The following is a 23,848-nucleotide window of genomic DNA, read 5'->3' as shown; positions in this document are numbered from 1 at the left end:
TACAAATCAAGATGTTTATCTTTAGAGGAGATCTTCTGTGTATAAAGTTACACGGAAGGGCCAAACATTTTCTAACAACGCACTTTGCTGTTCTGGTCTGGAAGGCAAACGGGTTTGGTAAATAACAAGCGTTTTCAAGAGCAATAGTTTTAGGAAACAGCTCTGAGATTTAACGATGCTCATGTGAAGGTTCTAACGATGAACTTTGCCTTACAGTACTTTTGGGAAACGGGGCCATGAACTTATGATGCAGCAGAACATCTTTTAAGTTTTAATACAGTGGCTTTGGATAAAAAATTCATCTTCAAGATGTCTGTGACAGGCTATTGAAACGCCATAAATAAAGCAATACTATGAGCCCAATGAAATGAAATAGAGTAATAGTCATGATCGTGGCAGTACACCAGAACACTAGACAAAAGGACTATTTACACCGTACCAAACATGTATTCATATTTCACGCCTTGTAGCAATAACACTGTCTAACAGAAACGTTCACACTTCACAGTGACAACCTCTTGGTCCCAAAGTCCAATTAAAAACGGGAATTTTTTTATCAGTGTCATACTGATAATCATAATTACACTTGATATGTGACCGGAATCCAACCAAACCTAAGAAGAGCGCATCACTCTGCTTCCTCCAATACAAAGCCTTTCATCCCTCATTAGTGATGTTTCACACCATTCCCCTCTGTTTCCTATGCCCCCCCCCCGACGAGGACAGACACGTCTCTCAATCTAATTCAGCCCCACATGAGGTATTGTGACTGGGAGATGAGGCTATTTTTGACCTGCCTGAGCCTCCATAACGGATGCAAAAAAAAAATACCACAGGGTGAACCAGAACTCTGCTGGCTTAGATCTACTATACTGAGGAGTTTGGCTGGATTAAATTGGATACGCGGACATGTTGTATGGCTAAAAGAGGGGAAAAGTAATGTTGCTATAAGTAGAATTCTCTAGTGTTTCTGGCTTTTATTTCTGTAAAACCAGGTGTGCTGTCCACTGGACTGCTCAGTTATGGTTTAGAAACCATCAGAGCAGCACTTGCCTGCGGTTGCACTTGTCCAGTCCGTAATTACAGACAGGTTATTTCAGAAATTCTTAATAAAATAGAAATAAGCCTATTAGGGCTGGGTGCTATACAGTATTTTACTAAATGACGGTACTGACGCAGGGACAGCTTTGGGTTTTTACTTTACCTTCTATAATGGTATTTCAACGTTTGTTTGTTAAATCGGATACACCAATCCGTTTTTATAGTTTACTCCGCTACTTGTGTCGTCTCTCTCTCTCTCTCACCAAACCCCACCACCTGTCACTCAAGGAGCGCAGTTGTTGTTACTCGATCACAAGGTCATATGCAGACAGTTCCCTCAGAGTTACTCTTTGGTCTGCATGGTCAACGGAGCAGATGCATCAATATGTTGACAACCATGCTGCTTTCCACTTTAAAATTAAAGTGGAACAAATTGTATTTTTCATATCAGTCACAGCACAAGTGACATGCATCTTGAAAAAAACGTGTCTACCACACACAGCTAGACTACCTGTAAACAGAGAGTGCACACATACACAACATGCTCTTTTCATGACATAGACTTACTATGTGAATCCATGTGAAAGCTATGATCCCTTGTTAAATCCACTTCAATTATCGTAGATATAGGGTATGAGAGAGGTTAAAGAAGGATTTTTAAGCCTTGAGACAATTGAGACATGGATTCCGTATGTGTCATTCAGAGGGTGAATGGAAAAGACAAAAGATGAAGTGCCTTTGAACGGGGCATACCCTTCATCTAGGTGTCAGGCGCCCCGATTTGTGTCAAGAACTGAAACGCTGCTGGGTTTTTCACGCTCAACAGTTTCCCACGTGTATCAAGAATGGCCCACCACCCAAAGGACATCCAGCCAACTTGACATAACTGTGGGAAGCATTGGAGTCAATATGGGCCAGCATCCCTGTGGAATGCTTTCGACACCTTGTGTAGAATTCATGCCCTGACGAATTGAGGCTGTTCTGATGCCAAAAATGGTGGGTGCAACTCAATATTAGCAAAGTGTTCTTAATCTTTTGTACACTCATTAGTATGGCCTTTGGGTCTCCATCTCACCCCTCACGAGATAGCATCCATAATCGATTTCAAGAGTCATCACACTGGCCGGGGGAACTGCAGCAGTGATCTATTCCAATCCTTTCCATGTGACTGTCTTACGACGACATTGAGATTCACACCACCTATACATTACCATAATCGCATCTCTCCTGTTTGAAATACCACCTTGGGAGAACAGCGAGCACCTGCATGTTGACCTGACCTCTGTGTCCCAAATGGCCCCCTATTCCCTGCCTAGTGCACTATGTTTGACCAGAGCCCTATGGACCCTGGTTGAAAGTAGTGTACAGCATAGGGAAAAAGGTGCCATTTGGCAAGTAACCGACTTCTCTTCTGCTGCTCGTGGATTTCCACAGCAATTAGCTCTCTGACAGTCTCTTGATGGGTGAACAGTAATAAAAGTGAGAGGTGAGCCAGGAAATAAAGACAGGGGTTTGATAGCGGGCCAGGACTAAGTAGAGTGATGATGCTGGGCTGGGCTCAGTGGGCTGCATAACTACTGTTGTTGACTGTTCATTATGATGGGGACTTGGGGAGGCTAGAGACTGAATCCGTTTAATACATTCACCGGATACAAGGCATCAAATAGGCTAGGCCATACTAAGCCAACGTTTACACTTGAGAAAAGCAGATTATTCCAAGGTTCATTACCAGTTCAAAGCCTCTTAAAATATACCTAGTGCCTATGGAAATCTATTATCATGATGTTTATGAGCATGTCAAGAAATAAAATAACCGTCATAACATTATATGATGACCGGACACCGCAGTCATATATATATATAGCACCAGTCAAATGTTTGAACACCTACTTTATACTATTTTCTACATTGTAGAATAATAGTGAAGGCATCAAAACTATGAAATAACACATATGGAATCATGTAGTAACCAAAAAGCATTAAACAAATAGAAAAATATTTTATATTTTTCAAAGTAGCCACTCTTTGCCTTAATGACAGCGTTGCACACTCTTTAATTCTCTCAACCAGCTTCACCTGGAATGCTTTTCCAATGGCCTTGAAGGAGTTCCCACATATGCTGAGCACTTGTTGGCTGCTTTTCCTTCACTCTGCGGTCCAACTCATCCCAAACCATCTCATTTGGGATGAGATCGGGGGATAGTAGCGGCCAGGTCATCTGATGCAGCACTCCATCACTCTCCTTGGTTAAATAGCCCTTACATAGCCTGGAGGTGTGTTTTGGGACATTGTCCTGTTGAAAAACAAATGACAGTCCCACTGAGCACACAACAGATGGGACGGCGTATTGCTGCAAAATGCTGTGGTAGCCATGCTGGCTAAGTGTATCTTGAAATCTAAATAAATCACAGACACTGACACCAGCAAAGCACCCCCACACCATCACACCCCCTCCTCCATGCTTCACGGTGGGAACCACACATGCGGAGATCACCCGTTCACCTACACTGCGTCTCACAAAGACACGGCGGTTGGAACCAAAAATCTTACATTTGGACTCATCAGACCAAAGGACAGATTTCTACCGGTCTAATATCCATTGCTCGTGTTTCTTGGCCCAAGCAAGTCTCTTCTTATTATTGGTGTCCTTTAGTAGTGGTCTGGCCTGATTCACGCAGTCTCCGCTGAACAGATGATGTTGAGATGTGTCTGTTACTTGAACTCTGTGAAGCATTTTTTGGGCTGCAATTTCTGAGGCTGATAACTCTAATGAACTTATCCCCTGCAGCAGAGGTAACTCTGGGTCTTTCCTTTCCTGTGGTAGTCCTCATGAGAGCCAGTTCCATCAAAGCCAGCAGCATACCACCCTGCATCCCACTGCTGTCTTGCTTCTGAAGCTAAGCAGGGTTGGTCCTGGTCAGTTCCTGGATGGGAGACCAGATGCTGCTGGAAGTGGTGTTGCAGGGCCAGTAGGAGGCACTCTTTCATCTCATCTAAAAAAGAATATATATTTATCGTAGGGTGCTGTCTTTTGGATGGGACGGTAAACAGGTGTCCATCCTGACTTTCTGAGGTAACTAAAGATCCCATGGCATTTATCGTAAGAGTCGGGGTGTTAACCCTGGTGTTCTGGCTAAATTCCCAAGCTGTCCCTCATACAATCATGGTCACCTAATCATCCCCAGCTTACAATTGGCCTGTTCACTCCTCTCCCCTATAACTATTCCCCAGGTTGTTGCTGTAAATGAGAATGTATTCTCAGTCAACTTACCCGGTAAAATAAATAGCACTTAATGGTTTTTGTGACTGCGCTTCAAGAAACTTCCGAAATTCTCCGAATTGACTGACCTTCATGTCTTAAAGTAATGATGGACAGTCATTTCTTTTTGCTTATTTGAGCTGTTCTTTCCATAATATTGACTTTTACCAAATAGGGCTATCTTATAGGGCTATCTACCACTGCTTTCAATCAGGGCAAGGTGTCTGGTAACATGACTGAATACATACAATGCAGCTATTCCCTCCGTAAGGCTATCAAACAAGCTAAGCGTCAGTACAGAGACAAAGTAGAATCTCAATTCAACGGCTCAGACACAAGAGGCATGTGGCAGGGTCTACAGTCAATCACGGACTACAGGAAGAAATCCAGCCCAGTCACGGACCAGGATGTCTTGCTCCCAGGCAGACTAAATAACTTTTTTGCCGCTTTGAGGACAATACAGTGCCACTGACACTGCCTGCAACGGAAAAATGCGGTCTCTCCTTCACTGCAGCCGAGGTGAGTAAAACATTTAAACGTGTTAACCCTCGCAAGGCTGCAGGCCCAGACGGCATCCCCAGCCACGCCCTCAGAGCATGCGCAGACCAGCTGGCTGGTGTGTTTACGGACATATTCAATCAATCCCTATACCAGTCTGCTGTTCCCACATGCTTCAAGAGGGCCACCATCGTTCCTGTTCCCAAGAAAGCTAAGGTAACTGAGCTAAACGACTACCGCCCGTAGCACTCACTTCCGTCATCATGAAGTGCTTTGAGAGACTAGTCAAGGACCATATCACCTCCACCCTACCTGACTCCCTAGACCCACTCCAATTTGCTTACCGCTCAAATAGGTCCACAGACGATGCAATCTCAACCACACTGCACACTGTCCTAACCCATCTGGACAAGAGGAATACCTATGTGAGAATGCTGTTCATCGACTACAGCTCGGCATTCAACACCATAGTACCCTCCAAGCTCGTCATCAAGCTCGAGACCCTGGGTCTCGACCCCGCCCTGTGCAACTGGGTACTGGACTTCCTGACGGGCCGCCCCCAGGTGGTGAGGGTAGGTAACAACATCTCCTCCCCGCTGATCCTCAACACTGGGGCCCCACAAGGGTGCGTTCTGAGCCCTCTCCTGTACTCCCTGTTCACCCACGACTGCGTGGCCACGCACGCCTCCAACTCAATCATCAAGTTTGCGGACGACACAACAGTGGTAGGCTTGATTACCAACAACGACAGAGACGGCCTACAGGGAGGATGTGAGGGCCCTCGGAGTGTGGTGTCAGGAAAATAACCTCACACTCAACGTCAACAAAACTAAGGAGATGATTGTGGACTTCAGGAAACAGCAGAGGGAACACCCCCTATCCACATCGATGGAACAGTAGTGGAGAGAGTAGCAAGTTTTAAGTTCCTCGGCATACACATCACAGACAAACTGAATTGGTCCACTCACACAGACAGCATCGTGAAGAAGCGCAGCAGCGCCTCTTCAACCTCAGGAGGCTGAAGAAATTCGGCTCGTCACCAAAAGCACTCACAAACTTCTACAGAGGCACAATCGAGAGCATCCTGGCGGGTTGTATCACCGCCTGGTACGGCAACTGCTCCGCCCTCAACCGTAAGGCTCTCCAGAGGGTAGTGAGGTCTGCACAACGCATCATCGGGGCAAACTACCTGCCCTCCAGGACACCTACACCACCCGATGTTACAGGAAGGCCATAAAGATCATCAAGGACATCTACCACCCGAGCCACTGCCTGTTCACCCCGCTATCATCCAGAAGGCGAGGTCAGTACAGGTGCATCAAAGCTGGGACCGAGAGACTGAAAAACAGCTTCTATCTCAAGGCCATCAGACTGTTAAACAGCCACCACTAACATTGAGTGGCTGCTGCCTACACACTGACACAACTCCAGCCACTTTAATAATGGGAATTGATGGGAAATGTTGTAAATATATCACTAGCCACTTTAAACAATGCTACCTTAAATAATGTTACTTACCCTACATTATTCATCTCATATGCATACCTATATACTGTACTCTATATCATCGACTGCATCCTTATGTAATACATGTATCACTAGCCACTTTAACTATGCCACTTTGTTTACATACTCATCTCACATGTATATACTGTACTCGATACCATCTACTGTATCTTGCCTATGCTGCTCTGTACCATCACTCACTCATATATCCTTATGTACATATTCTTTATCCCCTTACACTGTGTATAAGACAGTAGATTAGGAATTGTTAGTTAGATTACTTGTTGGTTATTACTGCATTGTCGGAACTAGAAGCACAAGCATTTCGCTACACTCGCATTAACATCTGCTAACCATGTGTATGTGACAAATAAAATTTGATTTGATTTGATTTGATTCTATATGCCACCCCACCTTGTCACAACACAATTGATTGGCTCAAACGCATTAAGACGGAAAGAAATTCCACAAATGTACTCTTAACAAGGCACACCTGTTAATTGAAATAAATTGCAGGCGACTACCTCGTGAAGATGGTTGAGAGAATGCCAAGAGTGTGAAAAGCTGTCATCAAGACAAAGGGTGGCTACTTTGAAGAATCTCAAGTATAAAATATATTTTGATTTGTTTAATACTTTTTTGTTTGCTACATGATTCCATATGGGTTATTTCATAGTTGATGTCTTCACTATTATTCTACAATGTATAAAATAGTACAAATAAAGAAAAACCCTTGAATGAGTAGGTGTGTCTAAACTTTTGACTGGTATTGTATACACAGTACATTAGGAAAGTATTCAGACCCCTTGACTTTTTTCACAGTTTGTTACATTACAGCCTTATTCTAAAAATATTTTTAAAATCCCCATAACGACAAGGCGAGAAAAAAAAGGTTTTTAGAAATTTTTGCAAATTTATTTTTAAAAAAACTGAAACATCACATTTACATTAAGTCTTCAGAGCTTTAGCTATGAGATTCGAAATTGCACTCAGGTGCATCCTGTTTCCATTGATCATCCTTGAGATGTTTCTACAACTTTAAATATTCTGTATAGCTAAAGGGTGTCACCCAATTAATTCTCTTTTACTCGTCTATTCAAAATCAAATACAAATTCACTAATTGTAGTCTACCTGTAAGCCGCCCTGCACAATCAATGAACAAAAAAAATCGCCTAGGGCTAGTTCTCTCCCCAACTCATGGATAGACATTTTGGAGTGTAACGTAAGGCCCATCCAGTATGCACAATAATACAGTCCACACTCAAAGGCGATGACTCGAATTTGTGTAATTTTGGAGTATAGGCTAGACCAATTATGTGCCAAAGACATCTTAAATCAATTTTGTTTTATGTGTTTCTGCCATGTGTAATATGCGGTATGACAGCACAATCATCATTTTAATTCAGGCTTTTCTTTTGTGCTTGGGCTCATTAGCCTAATAAGCTCTAATATGTATATGGGGGTTTTGAATGAATCATCACCTTAGAAAGCGCTGTCCATTTTGTTGTTAGGTGTTGAAACTACATCCACAAACAACCATGTTTTACACTGTTTCAACCTGCTGTTGAACTTCTTTCTCCAAATTGACCATCACAGTGAGGTGAGTTGTAAAGGCATGATACTGTTTTGATGATAAGTGTTGGATGTGATTTCAACTGCACTTACATTGATGTCATTGTGGTTATTGGGACAATAGAACCCTGAGTACCAGGCCATTAGCAACCTGATGGTAGTTAGCAAGTTGGAAACAACCAACACATGTCCAGAGTGTATAAAAGGAGATTACCGTGACTCAACAGCGATCACTTGGAATTTTATTGCGGTCATGACTCATGACTGCCGGTGTGGCGGTAATACGGTCACCACAACAGTCCTAGACGGGAGTTTGTTTCTGCGGTAACATGGACTCTTAAAAACGTGATGATACTTTGTTGCTCCTTGCTGAAACAAGAAACTAGCAAATGACACTTTGGTTGCCTAGGCAACGCCCCGCAATGCAACAGCACACACAGAAATATAATTAATAAAATGGGCTTGGAACCTTTAACACTGGCAATTTGACTGGTAAACTCATGGGTACACTCGCAATGGCTGCCTGGTATTGTGATGCAATACTTTCCATGGTAATGTAGAATGTTCATTAAAATGATATTAACTGATGTGGCTCATGCAATGGAATGTATTGCATCAGTTCAGTTGAATTAACAAATCACAGCACAAACAGTGGGGACACTTCCTGCTTTTACTTCCTGCTTTGCTCCTATGGGTACACTCGCAATGGCCGACAGTTCTATTCATTCTATTTCTATGACAGCACATGCAGTCAGGAGTGAAAAATATATATTACGGAGACCGTGGTCATTTGGCTGGCCAATTACCGTCATCCATGGTTTTGATTTAGCTCAACATGTTAGACCAATAAACTGTATTTGTGTGTGTGTAAAGGGTCAGTTATTGTATAGTCTACAGTATCTGTTAGAATGGGGGCTACCATTTTAAATTAAATTCACTGAGCATTGAACACTGGTGCTTGTCACCGTGACTGTGTGAATGTGAAATTAATCGGTGTGGATGACTGGCGTTTAGTGTAGGAGTGATTTCAGAGCCCCTCTATTCAGAGTTCCCTCTATTCCAGGCTGTCGTTACTGGGACTTGTTCCAGGCAGGGGGGGTGACGTAAGTCACATAGCTCTAGAGACACACACCAGTCCTCTGAGTTGCATCTCCACCGTCACACATGGGCTAAACGCAAAACCAGAGCCAGCAGCAAACTGCATGCCCCCCCGGCCCCAGAAAATAGGCTAAAGCATAGGCTCCACAGTCACGGAAACCATTTCCTTTCCTCTCTAAGACACATTTTCCTCTCCTTGTATGTACAACCTAATAACCACAGGTGTCTGCTTATTCCACCTTCCATGTCATTCTCACCTTATCTAGGTTATTTCAATAGCCAAACATGATGTATTTCCCTCAATGTGTCTGACATCAGCTTCTATTCAATAGACAAACAATAAACATCATATTCATAATCTATACATTTTTATCAAAGGTGCATACTCTAGTCTGCTGCCCCATTTTCCTCCTCTAGTCATATCTCACGCTCTTTAAAGCAGCCATATCTGTTCCTGTCTCATTTTCTCCCACTCTTGCTCCTCAGGGCTAGTGAAGAGCGGGAAGGACCATTTCTTTTCTAAGAGGCATTTGTTGGTGAGGCAGGCAGGCAGGCAGGGACTCCCCCCCCCCCCCATCAGAGATGGAGAAGACACACACACACACACGTACACACACACACATCCACACACACGGACGTGCACACAAGACAAACAGAGCAGACCTACCGTCAGCACATGCTCCCCTTCATGGTTTCCCTCCATCGGGGCTAAAATATCAGCGGCACCCGAGGCAGCTGTGGCGTTAGCTGGCTTTGTCTCTCTGTTATCTCCCCTGTGTGTGTGTGTGTGTGTGTGTGTGTGTGTGTGTGTGTGTGTGTGTGTGTGTGTGTGTGTGTGTGTGTGTGTGTGTGTGTGTGTGTGTGTGTGTGTGTGTGTGTTTCTGTGAGTGTGTGTGTTTCTGTGAGCGTGTGTGTTTCTGTGAGCATGTGTGTGTGTGTGTCTGAGCTCTGACTAAGACACTGGAATAGTGGGCTGCTGTTGCCTGCTCGTCTGTGTTAATACGGAGGGAGAAAGCAGAGTGCTGCCTGTCTTAAAACAGACCTGCTCCTTTCTCAGCAGCCAATCCCCCGCCACCATGAATATTTCATTTGCACAGCCAAGAGCGCACCCAGACGTGCACGCAGACAGAGAGGACATACACAGACACAGAGAGGACATACACAGACACAGAGGACACACACACACATACGCACACAATCACCCACAGTGGCATTCAGGGCACACACCCGCCCACACACACAGACAAACATTACCCAGAGGGCGTGGAGAATTGAAAAGGACAGACAGAGATGTACTCATTAAATGTCTTTGCCTCCTTTGATTCTGATACATTAGTGATCTTTATCACAGTCTCAAGGTCATGTACACGTCTTTCAGCACCTTCTAATCCCATAGAGACTCATGGCCACATGAGGTCGTCAAACACAGGGAAATAACAGTGTAACATCACACTTATACAATGGTAATAGAAAGAACGGATCTCTGTCCCAAATGGAACCCTATTCCCTATATAGTGCACTACTTTTGACCAGAGCCCTACAGAAGTAGTGCCCTGCACTATGTGCCCTGCACTATGGGTCCTGGTCAAAAGTAGTAACTTCATAGGGAACAGGGTGCCAAGGCCTACACCGCCTAAATAAAATACAATTTTGAACTTTTAATCGCAATCACAGAAAGGTAGCCTACAACAAGTAATGAACGGCTAAAGACAGGACAGAACCATACATCTGATCCATTGCCTCAAGAGCAATACAGTTCTGATGAAACCGGGGGGCAGGGTGACACCTAATGGCCAACTCTGAATCTCACATGGAGGCAAAGCATTGGCACGCCAGCTGACACACAGTACATTTTTAGATTCTAGCAGACATTCTTATCCAGAGAGACTTACAGGAGAAATTAGGGTTAAACGCCTTGATCAAGGACACATCAGCAGACTTTTCACCTAGTTGGCTCTGGGATTCGAACCAGCGAACTTTAAGTTTATTTATTTTAAACCGGATTTGAAGGTCAGGCTCTCCAATTATGTTCATGTACTATATGCACTGTCAGCAAGACAGTGTCTCATTTTGACCAATATGAGTCCCAAATAGCACCTTATACCCTAATAAGTACTGGGTCTGGTCAAAAGTAGTGCAGTATATAGAGAATAGGGTGCCATTTGGGACTCAGCCTGCAACCGGCAGTCTATTCTTCTTCATAAGCACCATGGACTCACCACCAGCTCTGGAGACCATTATCCACCACTGCACACGGAGAGAGACTGATCACATGGCCGACACCAAAGACTCACTCAGTCTTTTAATCTGAGAGGATTATTAACCAGATTGGATTAGTATAGTAGAGGGCTGGAGAGCTGAGACAGGAAGCCAACAGGTGGGATTGACCAGTAGCCATGATCAGTTAGATTACCCCAGATCATCCATGAGAAGGCTGGGCGCCCTGGCTGGAGGTGTGCTGTGCTCCCCCTGGGGCATCATTTTACTCCTGGGTTTTTTCTGGATCAAAATGGGGCTAAAGTGGTGACTATGGCGGGGGTGTGGCCTCTTAAAGAAGAAGTTACAGGTCTGTGAGAGCCAGAAATCTTGCTTGTTTGTAGGTGACCAAATGCTTATTTTCCACCATAATTTGCAAATAAATTCCTTAAAAAATCCTACAATGTGATTTTCTGGATTTATTTTCTTCTCATTTTGTCTGTCATGGTTGAAGTGTACCTATGATGAAAATTACAGGCCTCTCATCTTTTTAAGTGTGAGATCTTGCACAATTGGTGGCTGACTAAATACTTTTTTGCCCCACTGTAGACAATTTGGTTTAATTTACTTGAAAGGAAGTCTACTGAAGTGAGACTTTGTCCTTGTGTTTCTTGGCTATTTACACTGTTTTGTTCACAAGCTAGGTTGGTTTTCAATGTTTGAGTTTCAACTGTTCGACAAGAGAAGACAATTGGGCTACTACTGAGACTCTCAATCGCACAGGCGCAAACATGACTAATGTCGCGTTACCAAGGTAACCTTTCACCCTTAAAAAGGAAGGTGAAATTGTTTGTCTCATCTGTGATATTTTGGTTAAATGAAACATTACAAAGCATGTTGATCCATTTTTGGTGTTACGTTTGTGTAATTTTAGCTGTAAAAAAAAAGATTTGGGCAGGTAAAAAATCGGAGTGGCTGGTAGGTTTTTACATCTACCTGCCACAGTGGCTGGTGGACAAAAAGTAAACGTTAGGCCCTGAATTCTACACATTTTTCTATGGTTTATGCTATCTGAGTGACTCAAACATTATAACAAAATCAATGGGGACACCATACCTTAACAAAAAATACTCCTGAATGGATCATTATTGGAATTTTAGATTATCCCTGACTGTCTGTCTGTCTATCTTATATTTGTGTGATTTTTTTTGTTCTCAAAGATGATCTTCTAAAAAACATATTTAGGTCATTTTCTACATACTCTATATCTGGTTTTAGCCAAGTCGTTTACATTCACACGGAAAACGTTTTTGTATCCCAAATGTTTTTTTCTACATGTACTGTTTGGACAGCCGCCCAATACTTTTCTATGCAGAAAAAAAACTGTCCTCCAAGCTGATTTCACTGACCAATTAAATTAGGCCTACACCTTATTTGTGAGACAGAGAGGAAGAGGCCTCATTTCTGAAGGTTTCACTATGCCACCACAATGTCACATTCAAGGTAGGGCTAGGCCGTATACCGTATTTTACTGGTGTTGATGCTCAGACCGGTTTGGGTTTTTACGTTACTTTCTATAACAGTTAGAGGTCAACCGATTAATCGGAATGGCTGATTAATTAGGGCCGATTTCAAGTTTTCATAACAATCGGAAATCGGTATTTTCTTTTTTTTTACACCTTTATTTAATCCTTATTTAACTAGGCAAGTCAGTTAACACACACAGGTGATTCAATCTTGCAACCTTACAGTTAACTAGTCCAACGCTCTAACCACCTGATTACATTGCACTCCACGAGGAGACTGCCTGTTATGCGAATGCAGTAAGCCAAGGTAAGTTGCTAGCTAGCATTAAACTTATTTTATAAAAAACAATCAATCAATCATAATCCCTAGTTAACTACACATGGTTGATGATATTACTAGTTTATCTAGCGTGTCCTGCGTTGCATATAATCGATGCGGTGCGTATCGTTGCTCCAATGTGTACCTAACCATAAACATCAATGCCTTTCTTAAAATCAATACACAGAAGTATATATTTTTAAACCGGCATATTCAGCTAAAAGAAATCCAGGTTAGCAGGCAATATTAACCAGGTGAAATTGTGTCACTTCTCTTGCGTTCATTGCACGCAGAGTCAGTGTATATGCAACAGTTTAGGCCGCCTAATTTGCCAGAATTTTACGTAATTATGACATAACATTGAAGGTTGTGCAATGTAACAGGAATATTTAGACTTATGGATGCCACCCGTTAGATAAAATACAGAACTGTTCCGTATTTCACTGAAAGAATAAATGTCTTGTTTCCGGATTCGACCATATTAATGAGGCTCGTATTTCTGTGTGTTATCATGTTATAACTAAGTCTATGATTTGATAGAGCAGTCTGACTGAGTGATGGTAGGGAGCAGCAGGCTCGTAAGCATTCATTCAAACAGCACTTTCGTGCGTTTGCCAGCAGCTGTTTATGACTTCAAGCCTATCAACTCCCGAGATTAGGCTTGTGTAACCGATGTGAAATGGCTAGCTAGTTAGCGGGGTGCGCGCTAACAGCGTTTCAAACGTCACTCGCTCTGAGACTTGGAGTAGTTATTCCCCTTGCTCTGCATGGGTAACGCTGCTTCGAGGGTGGCTGTTGTGTTCCTGGTTTGAGCCCAGGTAGGAGTAAGGAGAGGGACGGAAGCTATACTGTTACACTGGCAATCCTAAAGTGCCTATAAGAACATCCAATAGTCAAAGGTTAATGAAATACAAATGGTATAGAGAGAAATAGTCCTATAATTCCTGTAATAACTACAACCTAAAACTTCTAACCTGGGAATATTGAAGACTCATGTTAAAAGGAACCACCTGCTTTCATATGTTCTCATGTTCTGAGCAAGGAACTTAAACGTTAGCTTTCTTACATGGCACATATTGTACTTTTATTTTCTTCTCCAACACTTTGTTTTTGCATTATTTAAACCAAATTGAACATGTTTCATTATTTATTTGAGGCTACATTGATTTTATTTATGCATTATATTAAGTTAAATTAAGTGTTCATTCAGTATTGTTGTAATAATCATTATAACAAATAAATAAAAAATGTAAAAAATCGTCCGATTAATCGGTATCGTCTTTTTTTGGTCTTCCAATTATCGGTATCGGCGTTGAAAAATCATAATCGTTCGACCTCTAATAACAGTATTTGAATGCTTTGTTTGTTAAATGTGATACGCCATGTATAACGCCAATTTTTATAGTGTACTCTACTTGAGTCATCTGTCATCTCGCTCATGCTGCTTTCCACACAGACCTAGCTCCTTGCGTTCAGTCTGCATGGTCAATGCAGCACATCAAATAAAATCCAATTTTATTTGTCATATGCACAGAATACAACCTTACCATGTAAGTAAGCATTTCAAACATTCAAATACCGTTATAGATGGTAAAGTGTTGATGACAACATATGTTTTCACTTTGCATCGTAATATAAATCCACTAGACTAGCATTCTATAATGACACTATTAGTTTGTGTTTCTTACATCTGCAAACAGCTAGCTCATATTTTCTTAGCAAGCTGGGCCTAAAGTGTGCTAATTGCTAGTTAGCTAATCGCTAGCTAGCTGGCTGGCTAGCTAGCTAATAAATGTACTGAGTCTGAGCAAACTCAATCACTTAGAATGTATGTGTTGGCACCCTAGATTCACGCACTACTCATAAATCAAATGTCAAACTTTTATTATACAAGAACATAAAATACAGTCATTTAAAAATAAAAAAAGTACAGTGATATATGATATTTTGGCATTTTCGCCCAACATTAATTCAAGTCAATTGCTTGACTCACCAGTTAAGAACCAAGCTATATCCAGCTATTACCGTTATCTTGCATGATTTAAAATAATCTAAACTAGAAAGGTAGGTTACTTCTCTAAAATCAGCCAAATGTGTGTTTTCAACTGGATGTTTTTGATAGATGGAAGAGTAGCATACTCTTGTTTGTTTAGCTACGCTCTTAATCTAACTAAGCAGCAATCACCTTGTCACTTAGGTGGCAAAGATTATGGTACCCATCCAAAACTGGTGCCAGGAGCACAGATTTGGCCCCATCTTTTAGTGATGCGGGGGAAAAAATAGTTAGTTACATATCGGGTTATTCTTTTTGACAATATATAATTTTGACAATATCACAATATTATTTTTGCGCTAGTTTGCTGAACCTGCACGAAAGCTCCTGTATTTTTCCTTCATTGTTTGTTCTCCATCTTCTTTTTAAATATGGAGCCAATTTGTTTCCATGGCTGATCAAAACTAATTTGCTCATGGCTCATGCCTAGGCAACAGAAGACTTTCCTACAGCACCTTCCTTTCAGCAAGGAGTAACAAAGTTTCATCACATTGTAAAGAGCCTATGTTACCGCAGAAATGGCCTAATTCGCACAAATGCCCGACTGTCTTGTCTTTAGTCAAATGTCCCCCACAAAAACAAATATTAAACGATTATGAAAGTAATTTTATTTTTATCCATAATCGGCAGTTCCACGATTATACGGTAATTGTGCCAGCCCTAACTAAAATACACCCCTCCAGTTCTGGAGGACATGACAAATGCCTGAACTAGGTCTAGTTAGTACAACTATGTTACTTTATCATAGCCCAAAAAACATAATTTGCACAGACATGACATTTTCAACTTACAAAACATGAGGTCCAACAATCAAATCATAAAAACACTGCCTTTTGTAGGGCCCTATAAAATCAGTAAAATTGTTTTGCCGTAATTTTCCCTAAAATTCAGTTTTCAGTTATTCCCGGTTTCCGTTTCCCCGTTTTTTTTATGTAGAAAAACAACTACATTTGATTTTCTAAGTACACAACAATGCTTAAACTACATCAGGAGTTCACTTTTGAGGTCTGGGAAAAATGTGTGAAATGTAGATTTTGGGGTGGGGGGGGGGGCTTTCTGCACTCCAGCTCTAAACCACTGTCCTCAGTCTCCTCTCAGCACCTGACCTTGGGAAAGATCCAGAGCAGGAAATGTTTCAGTCTAATTGAGTCTCGTAGACAGACAGGCCATTGTCCAGATTCCAGTATGAATGTTCAGACATGGAGAAGCTAGTATACAGACTCCTCAGACTAAGCTACCTCCTGTAAATTCATATGACTGCAGAATCAAGACTCCACAAACCAGCAAAGCTTACTAACTAACTACTGGGCTACATGGGCTCTCGAGGTTTCCTTTCATTTGATAACCTGTCCTGCTTATCCTGACACACGCAGATATAGGTGAAGCCCAATGAATCAGATTGAACAATACGCCTGGTAGGGAGTAGAGACCAGAGACCAGACTCACCAGCCATCATTTTGGTCTGCTTCTCCTTTAGGCTCATAACCCATTGTACCTACTTCACAACCCCACTCCTACAAATCATGCTTAGACTAAGCAATAAGCTCAGTGCAGTAAAAACTCTTATCAAATTCTCACGACTGGAATTTAATTAGGGAGGGGGGAGAATTCTGTGGGCAAATAATAACATTTAATTTGAAAGTAAGCAACCAAGCATAAACAAACAAAAGCGTACAAAAAGGTATTATTTTCACATTCTTGGCCGTGAGCCTTCCAAGAAAAACAGCACTTAAAGGCTTACAGTCTTAGTCCACTACAGACTGTGCTTTACTTCAACCCTACCCCAGACTATGCCTAGCATTATAGATACAGTACTGTATGAACAGAAGCACCATTGTGTCTTGTCTAGGTTCATGCGGTACAAAATGTAGGGTGAAGATGGAGGCTTTGTTGGATACGGAAGTCCAGCAATTAAGGAAGACGTCAGCTTCTTTGATAACGCCTCTACAGAGCTTTAAATGGAATAGAGCAGAGAGCCTGAACCTGCTGAACTAAGAACCTATTTCAGATCTTAGTGGGGGAAGACAGCAGGACACAAAGCCTTTTGGCACGATTCTCCTGGCACCTGAGGTACAATTCCATGACAACAGAGGTAGAGCCAAGGTCAAACACAGGTGGTGGTAAAAGCTCAGAACCTTATGTGTGGTCAAGGGAAACGTGTGTGAAAGGAAAATAAATTACCTACGGTGCATTCGGAAAGTATTCATACCCCTTGACCTCTTCCACATTTTGTTACGTTACAGCCTTATTCTGAAATTGATTCAATTGTTTTTTTCCTCATCAATCTACGCACAATACCCCATAATGGCAAAACAAAAACTGGTTTCTAGAAATTGTTGATAATTTATTAAAAATAAAAAACAGAAATAACACATTTACATACAGTACCAGTCAAAAGTTTGGACACACCTACTCATTCAAGGTTTTTCTTTATTTTTTTTATTTTTTTTCTACATTGTAGAATAATAGTGAAGAAATAAAAATTATGAAAAAACACATTTAGAAACATTTAAACAAATCAAAATATATTTTATATTCGAGATTCTTCAAAGTAGCCACCCTTTGCCTTGATGACAGCTTTGCACACTCTTGGCATTCTCTCAACCAGCTTCAAGAGGAATGTTTTTCCAAAAGTCTTGAAGGAGTTCCCACATATGCTGAGCACTTGTTGGCTGCTTTTCCTTCACTCTGCAGTCCAACTCATCCCAAACCATCTCAATTGGGTTGAGGTCAGGTGATTGTGGAGGCCAGGTCATCTGATGCAGCACTCCATCACTCACCCTGCTACAAAAGCCCTTACACAGCCTGGAGGTGTGTTTTGGGTCAATGTCCTGTTGAAAAACAAATGACAGTCCAACTGAGCACACACCAGATGGTATGGCAAATCACTGCAGAATGCTGTGGTAGCCATGCTGGTTAAGTCACAGACACTGTCACCAGCAAAGCACCCCAACACTATCACACCCCCTCCTCCATGCTTCACGGTGGGAACCACACATGCAGAGATCATCCGTTCACCTACTCTGCATCTCACAAAGACACGGCGGTTGGAACCAAAAATCGCAAATTTGGACTCATCAGACCAAAGGACAGATTTCTACCGGTCTAATGTCCATTGCTCGTGTTTCTTGGCCCAAGCAAGTCTCTTTTTATTATTGGTGTCCTTTAGTAGTGGTTTCTTTGCAGCAATTTGACAATGAAGGCCTGATTCACGCAGTCTCTGAACAGTTGATGTTGAGATGTGTCTGTTACTTGAACTCTGTGAAGCATTTATTTGGGCTGCAATCCGAGGTGCAGTTAACTCTAATTAACTTATCCTATGCAGCAGTCCTCATGAGAGCCAGTTTCATCATAGTGCTTGATGGTTTTTGCGACTGCACTTATAGAAACTTTCAAAGTTATTGAAATTTTCCGGATTGACAGGCCTTCATGTCTTAAAGTAATTATGAACTGTTGTTTCACTTTGCTTAGTTGAGCTGTTCTTGCAATAATATGGACTTGGTCTTTTACCAAATAGGGCTATCTTCTGTATACCACCCCTGCCTTGTCACAACACAACTGATTGGCTCAAATGCATTAAGAAGGAAACAAATTCCACAAATTAACAAGGCACACCTGTTATTGAAATGCATTCCAGGTGACTAACTTATATGAAGCTAGTTGAGAGAATGCTAAGACTGTGCAAAGTCGCCATCAAAGCTACTTTGAAGAATCTCAAATATAAAATATATTTTTATTTGTTTAAAACGTTTTTGGATACTAAATAATTCCATGTGTAATTTCATAGTTTTGATGTCTTCACTATTATTCTACTATGTAGAAAAAACCCTTCAATGAGTAGGAGTGTCCAAACTTTGGACTGATACTGTAAATATTCAGACCCTTTACTCAGTACTTTGTTGAAGCACCTTTGCCAGCCATTACAGCCTCGAGTCTTCTTGGGTATGACGCTTCAAGCTTGGCACACCTGTATTTGAGGATTTTCTCCCATTCTTTTCTGCAGACGCTCTCAAGTTCTGTCAGGTTGGATGGGGAGCATCGCTGCACAGCTATTTTCAGGTCTTTCCAGGGATGTTCGATCGGGTTCAAGTCCGGATTCTGGCATGGCCACTCAAGGACATTTAAAGATTTTCCCGTAGCCACTCATGCTTTGTCTTGGCTGTGTTCTTAGGGTCGTTATCCTGTTGGAAGGTGAACCTTCACCCTAGTTTGAGGTCCTAAGCACCGTGGTGCAGGTTTTCATCAAGGATCTCTCTGTACTTTGCTCCGTTCATCTTTCCATTGATCCTAACTAGTCTCCCAGTCCCTGCCGTTGATAAACATCTCCACAGCATGATGCTGTCATGCTTCACCGTAGGGATGTACCAGGTTTCCTCCAGGCGTGACGCTTGGCACTCGGGCCACAGAGTTCAATCTTGGTTTCCTCAGATCAGATCTTGTTTCTCAGATCAAATCTTGTTTCTCATGGTCTGTCCTTCAGGTGCCTTTTGGCAAACTCCAAGCGGGCTGTCATGTGCCTTTTACTGAGGAGTGGCTTCCGTCTGGCCACTCTACTATAAAGGCCTGATTGGTGGAGTGCTGCAGAGATGGTTGTCCTTCAGGAAGGTTCTCCCATCTCCACAGAGGAACTCTGGAGCTCTGTCAGAGTGACCATTGTAGAGGTCAACCGATTATGATTTTTCAATGCCGATACCGATTATTGGAGGACCAAAAAAGCCTGTACCGATTAATCGACAATTCCTTCGACCTCGTGGCTTGGTTTTTGCTCTGACATGCACTGTGAACTGTGGGACCTTATATAGACAGGTGTGTGCCTTTCCAAATCATGTCATATCAATTGAATTTACCACAGGCGGACTCCAATCATGTTATAGAAACATTTCAAGGATGATCAATGGAAACAGAATGCACCTGAGCTCAATTTCAAGTCTCTTAGCAAAGGGTCTGAATACTTATGTCAATAAGTTATTTCTTGTTTTTACATTTTTGTATATATTTGAAAATATTTCTAAAAACCTGTTTTACGCTTTTTCATGATGGGGTATTTACGCTTTTTCATGATGGGGTATTGTGTGTAGATTAATGAACAAATAATTGAATCATTTTAAAATAAGGCTGTAACTTAACAAAATGTGGATAAAGTCAAGGGACCTGAATACTTTCCAAATGCACTGTATATCGGGAAGGCAAGGGGATGTGGTCACCATGCATGCCGTAATTGAGGGGAAATGGATATGGGAAGAGTTTGCTGGTCAGTCATAGAACCTATAGGTCTAAATGCCCAAAATAATTTGAGAGAAAATGATTCCCATATTATCTCAAACTATGGGGGATATTCTTAAATTGAGGGTGAAGGAGTTGTGAAATCTATGGCCTGATTGAATTTCATCTCTTGAAAAGTGGTTCTAAAGCTTTCCCACCAAGTGCATAAAAATCCTGTAGGAGCATGTCCACTAATTGACTTAGAGGGGATTGGTGTACATACACACACGCTATCATTTGTTGGGGAAAGTAAGCCAACCAAGTAATGTACTCTGAGCCTGTGTATGAATGAAAGCTATTTCTAGTTTCACTCAGGGTCGGGTGATTAATGTCTAAAACCTAGGTAGTTTCATTTGGACTTGCTGAGCACAGGCCAGGTCTGTGGCCTTGACAGTACTGTCCATTTGGATGGGCATTGGCTTCAATCAGGCCACAGCTTTCACCACCCCTTCCACCTCATTTGTTAATATATTCCTGTTGGTATCATTTTTTCTATAATTTTCCTATTTTTCTCTCTGCATTGTTGGGAGAGGCCCGTAAGCATTTCACTGTTAGTTTACACCAGTTGTTTACAAATGATGTGACAAATAAAATGTTAGTTGATTTCATAATCTAATACATTGAGGCTTACAACGATTGTTTGTCAGGAGTTTCAGGGGCTCTCCACAAATGCCATTAACTGATTCAGAAGGAATCATTTGCAGTAGGAGAGGTCAGGAGGCTTACACTTAAGTGATAAGGCATTATCACTTTTATACAAAGGGTTACCAACAAATTCAAATAATGATCGATATATTTTCATAAAAATTTTTATTTCGACTTTTTATTCATACTATTTCATCCTTCCACAAGATATAGTCCCGACACAAATCTAGGGTTGCTACCCAAGCCGGCTGGTTGTTTGTTCCATTGGTTCCGTTGCCGGCTGGTCTTTCGTTCTATTGGTTCGTTTGCCAGAGAAGGCGAAGTCTTTTTGTTCTGTACAAGCAAGGGATAAATGTTGTTTGTCCTAAATATTACATTGCCATACTGGCTGGCAATGTTCTTATCCCTTGCTTTCTAGCTAACTATGGCTAACTTACAGTCACGTCACGTGCAGCCAGAATAACAACAGTAGCTGCATTTGTATTTGTTTAGGCTGTTTTTTAGTGACATTTATATGGATACTTCCATAACAATAAGCTAATGAGGTGCAATTTCGCCTGGCACAGAAAACGTGCTTTCTCGTCAAGACACTGTTGTTCAGAGGAGCTAGCCAACACAACAACACAGCTAACACAATCACTTCAAACTGAAGCTGGAAAGACTGCAAACTAGCTTCACTTCGTTTCGTTGTACCTTTTTTCAATTGACATTTCTTTGACATTTCTTTGTATATATCCATAAAAAATTATGCCAGCTGATTCGTAATGTCGTTCCGACTCCCGAGCCCTACACGTTCATTACTATGGGACGACTGGAGATCAAATTTCAATATTGAAACAATGTTGCAAATGTCGGAGAGACAGACAGCAAGGTTTATACAAATGTTAGTCTAAAACAAATGTGAGATAATGTCTACATGCTTTGTATAGTGGAGATCAAGTTTATAACATACGAAACGTCATAGATTTAGCCGGTGGTAACTAGTGGAATAGACACCGGCTGGAATGCGCTATTAACCAATCAGCATTCAGGATTAGACACACACATTGTATAATTGAGGGTTAAATATGGGAGACCAGCTCGGCCTATATGATGTCATGATGACATTCCTGGTAATACTGTATTTAAACAGTCCCAAAGGTGAACAGAGCAAATCTAATGCCCTGCTGACATAAGAACAATCACATATTCTTCAAGTCAAGATGGAGGGGGAGCAGCTCTGACAAAGAGTGAAGCTGGGCTTCATTAAACATGTCCTTTTCAAGCAGTCATCTGTCTGAGGTCTCCTGTGTCACAGTCAAGCCACTGATTGACTAGAGGCAGCCTTGAGTGGAAAGATGCACGAAGGGCAGCAAAGGGTCAGGTTACTCCACCCTCTCACCTACCCAACACACACACTTCCTAAGACATCATTATGATAAGACTGCAATTGGATGAGGAGGAATGGCAAGTATACTTACCTTGTAGTAAGTGACAGCTAAGGAAGGACTGAGGAATGTAAGAAAGGATGGGAAAGCACATATAAAGGTGCAATTGATTCTTAGCCTGAGTACCAGTTTGTTTGTGCTATGATGCCAAGTCCTTGTCACTGATAGCCATCCCAAACATTTTATGCTTGGCAAGGAGAGCAATGCAGCAGGCAAGAGCACAAACAGATCTGGGACCAGGCTACCAACTCTAATCTCACTTTAGAGAGCACTGCCAATGTGGACAGAATAAATAAGTAGAGTATATAGGTTTTGGGCCATGTTGCTCTTTTGCCTCTTCAACACTTATCTTTCTCTCACTAAAATGAAAGACCCACCCAACAAAACAGGAAGTACAGTAAACCCGGTCACTAGTACAATTACCCGCTCACTAGTCCAAATGGGCTGTCATATCAGTATAATTTTAACAGTCAAAACTAAAGTGATCGAAGCATATTTGACTTGCAACTCAGTCAGAGAAATATCAACTTTACTAGCTCGCTAGCTACTTACTTAAACATTGTCTTAGAGGACAGTCAATGAGGAGTTCATGATCCGCTCATCCTCCTCACAAGCGTCATAGCGACAGAAACAGAAAGCCACGAGTGTCTTGTTGACATTAGCTAGCAACTTGGCTAGCATCCCCCAAAGCCGAAGCTACATCTGACACAGTATTAGAAAACTAGATAAAATAACTGTTGCTCTGCATAAGTGCGGTTGTCAAAACATTTTTAAATCGTATTTTCTCACCATGTGTTTTAATACAAAAGCTATTCAATCCAGCACAGAGACCGGACAGAAGCATCTTTCTCCATCTCTGCATTTGCTAAGTCTCAAAAAAGGTCATTATGGGCGACCTAATATATACATATTACGTTATCGATGACTTACTGTCCTCAAAAGGGGTCTTTCCTGTTCACTGTTTTCTTCCATTTCACCTGTCGCCTCAGCAAATGTGATAGACCGGTGACACTTCAATATACTCAAGGAAAATGTGACGGTCTGGTAAAGGTTTCGCCACAGTAGCTACTCAGCGTACGTTAGGGAGACGCCCTTCGACACGATTGACAGCCTTTCGCACCACTAGCCGATAAATGACTGGTGTCCATAGCCAATTAAATCTAAGGAATGCCAGATGGACGGTGCGTATCCCTGTCCTCTCCTCGAGCGAGCTTTGTGACAAAGCAAGCGACTGGCAACATGGTCTTGAACAGGTCCTGAGCAGACAGCAGGGATGCAAATTCTATTCTAAATAGATACGTCAAAAAGGGAACGTAGTAAAGCAACACACAGTCGATGCATTTGTAGAATAATGAAACCACATTTGTAGAATAATGAAATGTGTAGAATATATTTAGTAAACCACAGAGCAGAGAACAGTGCTTTGAAAGCAAAAATGACAGTCA

General features: G+C 41.8%; 1 protein-coding gene across 1 annotated transcript in view; it reads right to left on the bottom strand.

Annotated features, from left to right (window-relative positions):
* LOC135550105 (sodium bicarbonate cotransporter 3-like) overlaps positions 1 to 23,417 on the bottom strand; it is a 72,647-nt gene extending 49,230 nt beyond the window's left edge. Inside the window, exon 1 of the mRNA XM_064980591.1 lies at positions 23,334 to 23,417. Within this exon, the coding sequence (XP_064836663.1) occupies positions 23,334 to 23,375 (42 nt within the window). The 5' untranslated portion in view covers positions 23,376 to 23,417. The remainder of the gene's footprint in view (positions 1 to 23,333) is intronic.
* Between the last annotated feature and the right edge of the window lie 431 nt (positions 23,418 to 23,848).

The sequence above is a fragment of the Oncorhynchus masou genome, chromosome 12 (genome assembly GCF_036934945.1).
Source record: "Oncorhynchus masou masou isolate Uvic2021 chromosome 12, UVic_Omas_1.1, whole genome shotgun sequence".
NCBI lineage: Eukaryota > Metazoa > Chordata > Actinopteri > Salmoniformes > Salmonidae > Oncorhynchus > Oncorhynchus masou.
The sequence above is the reverse complement of the archived record's forward strand: the minus strand, read 5'-3'. Positions and strand labels throughout refer to the sequence as shown.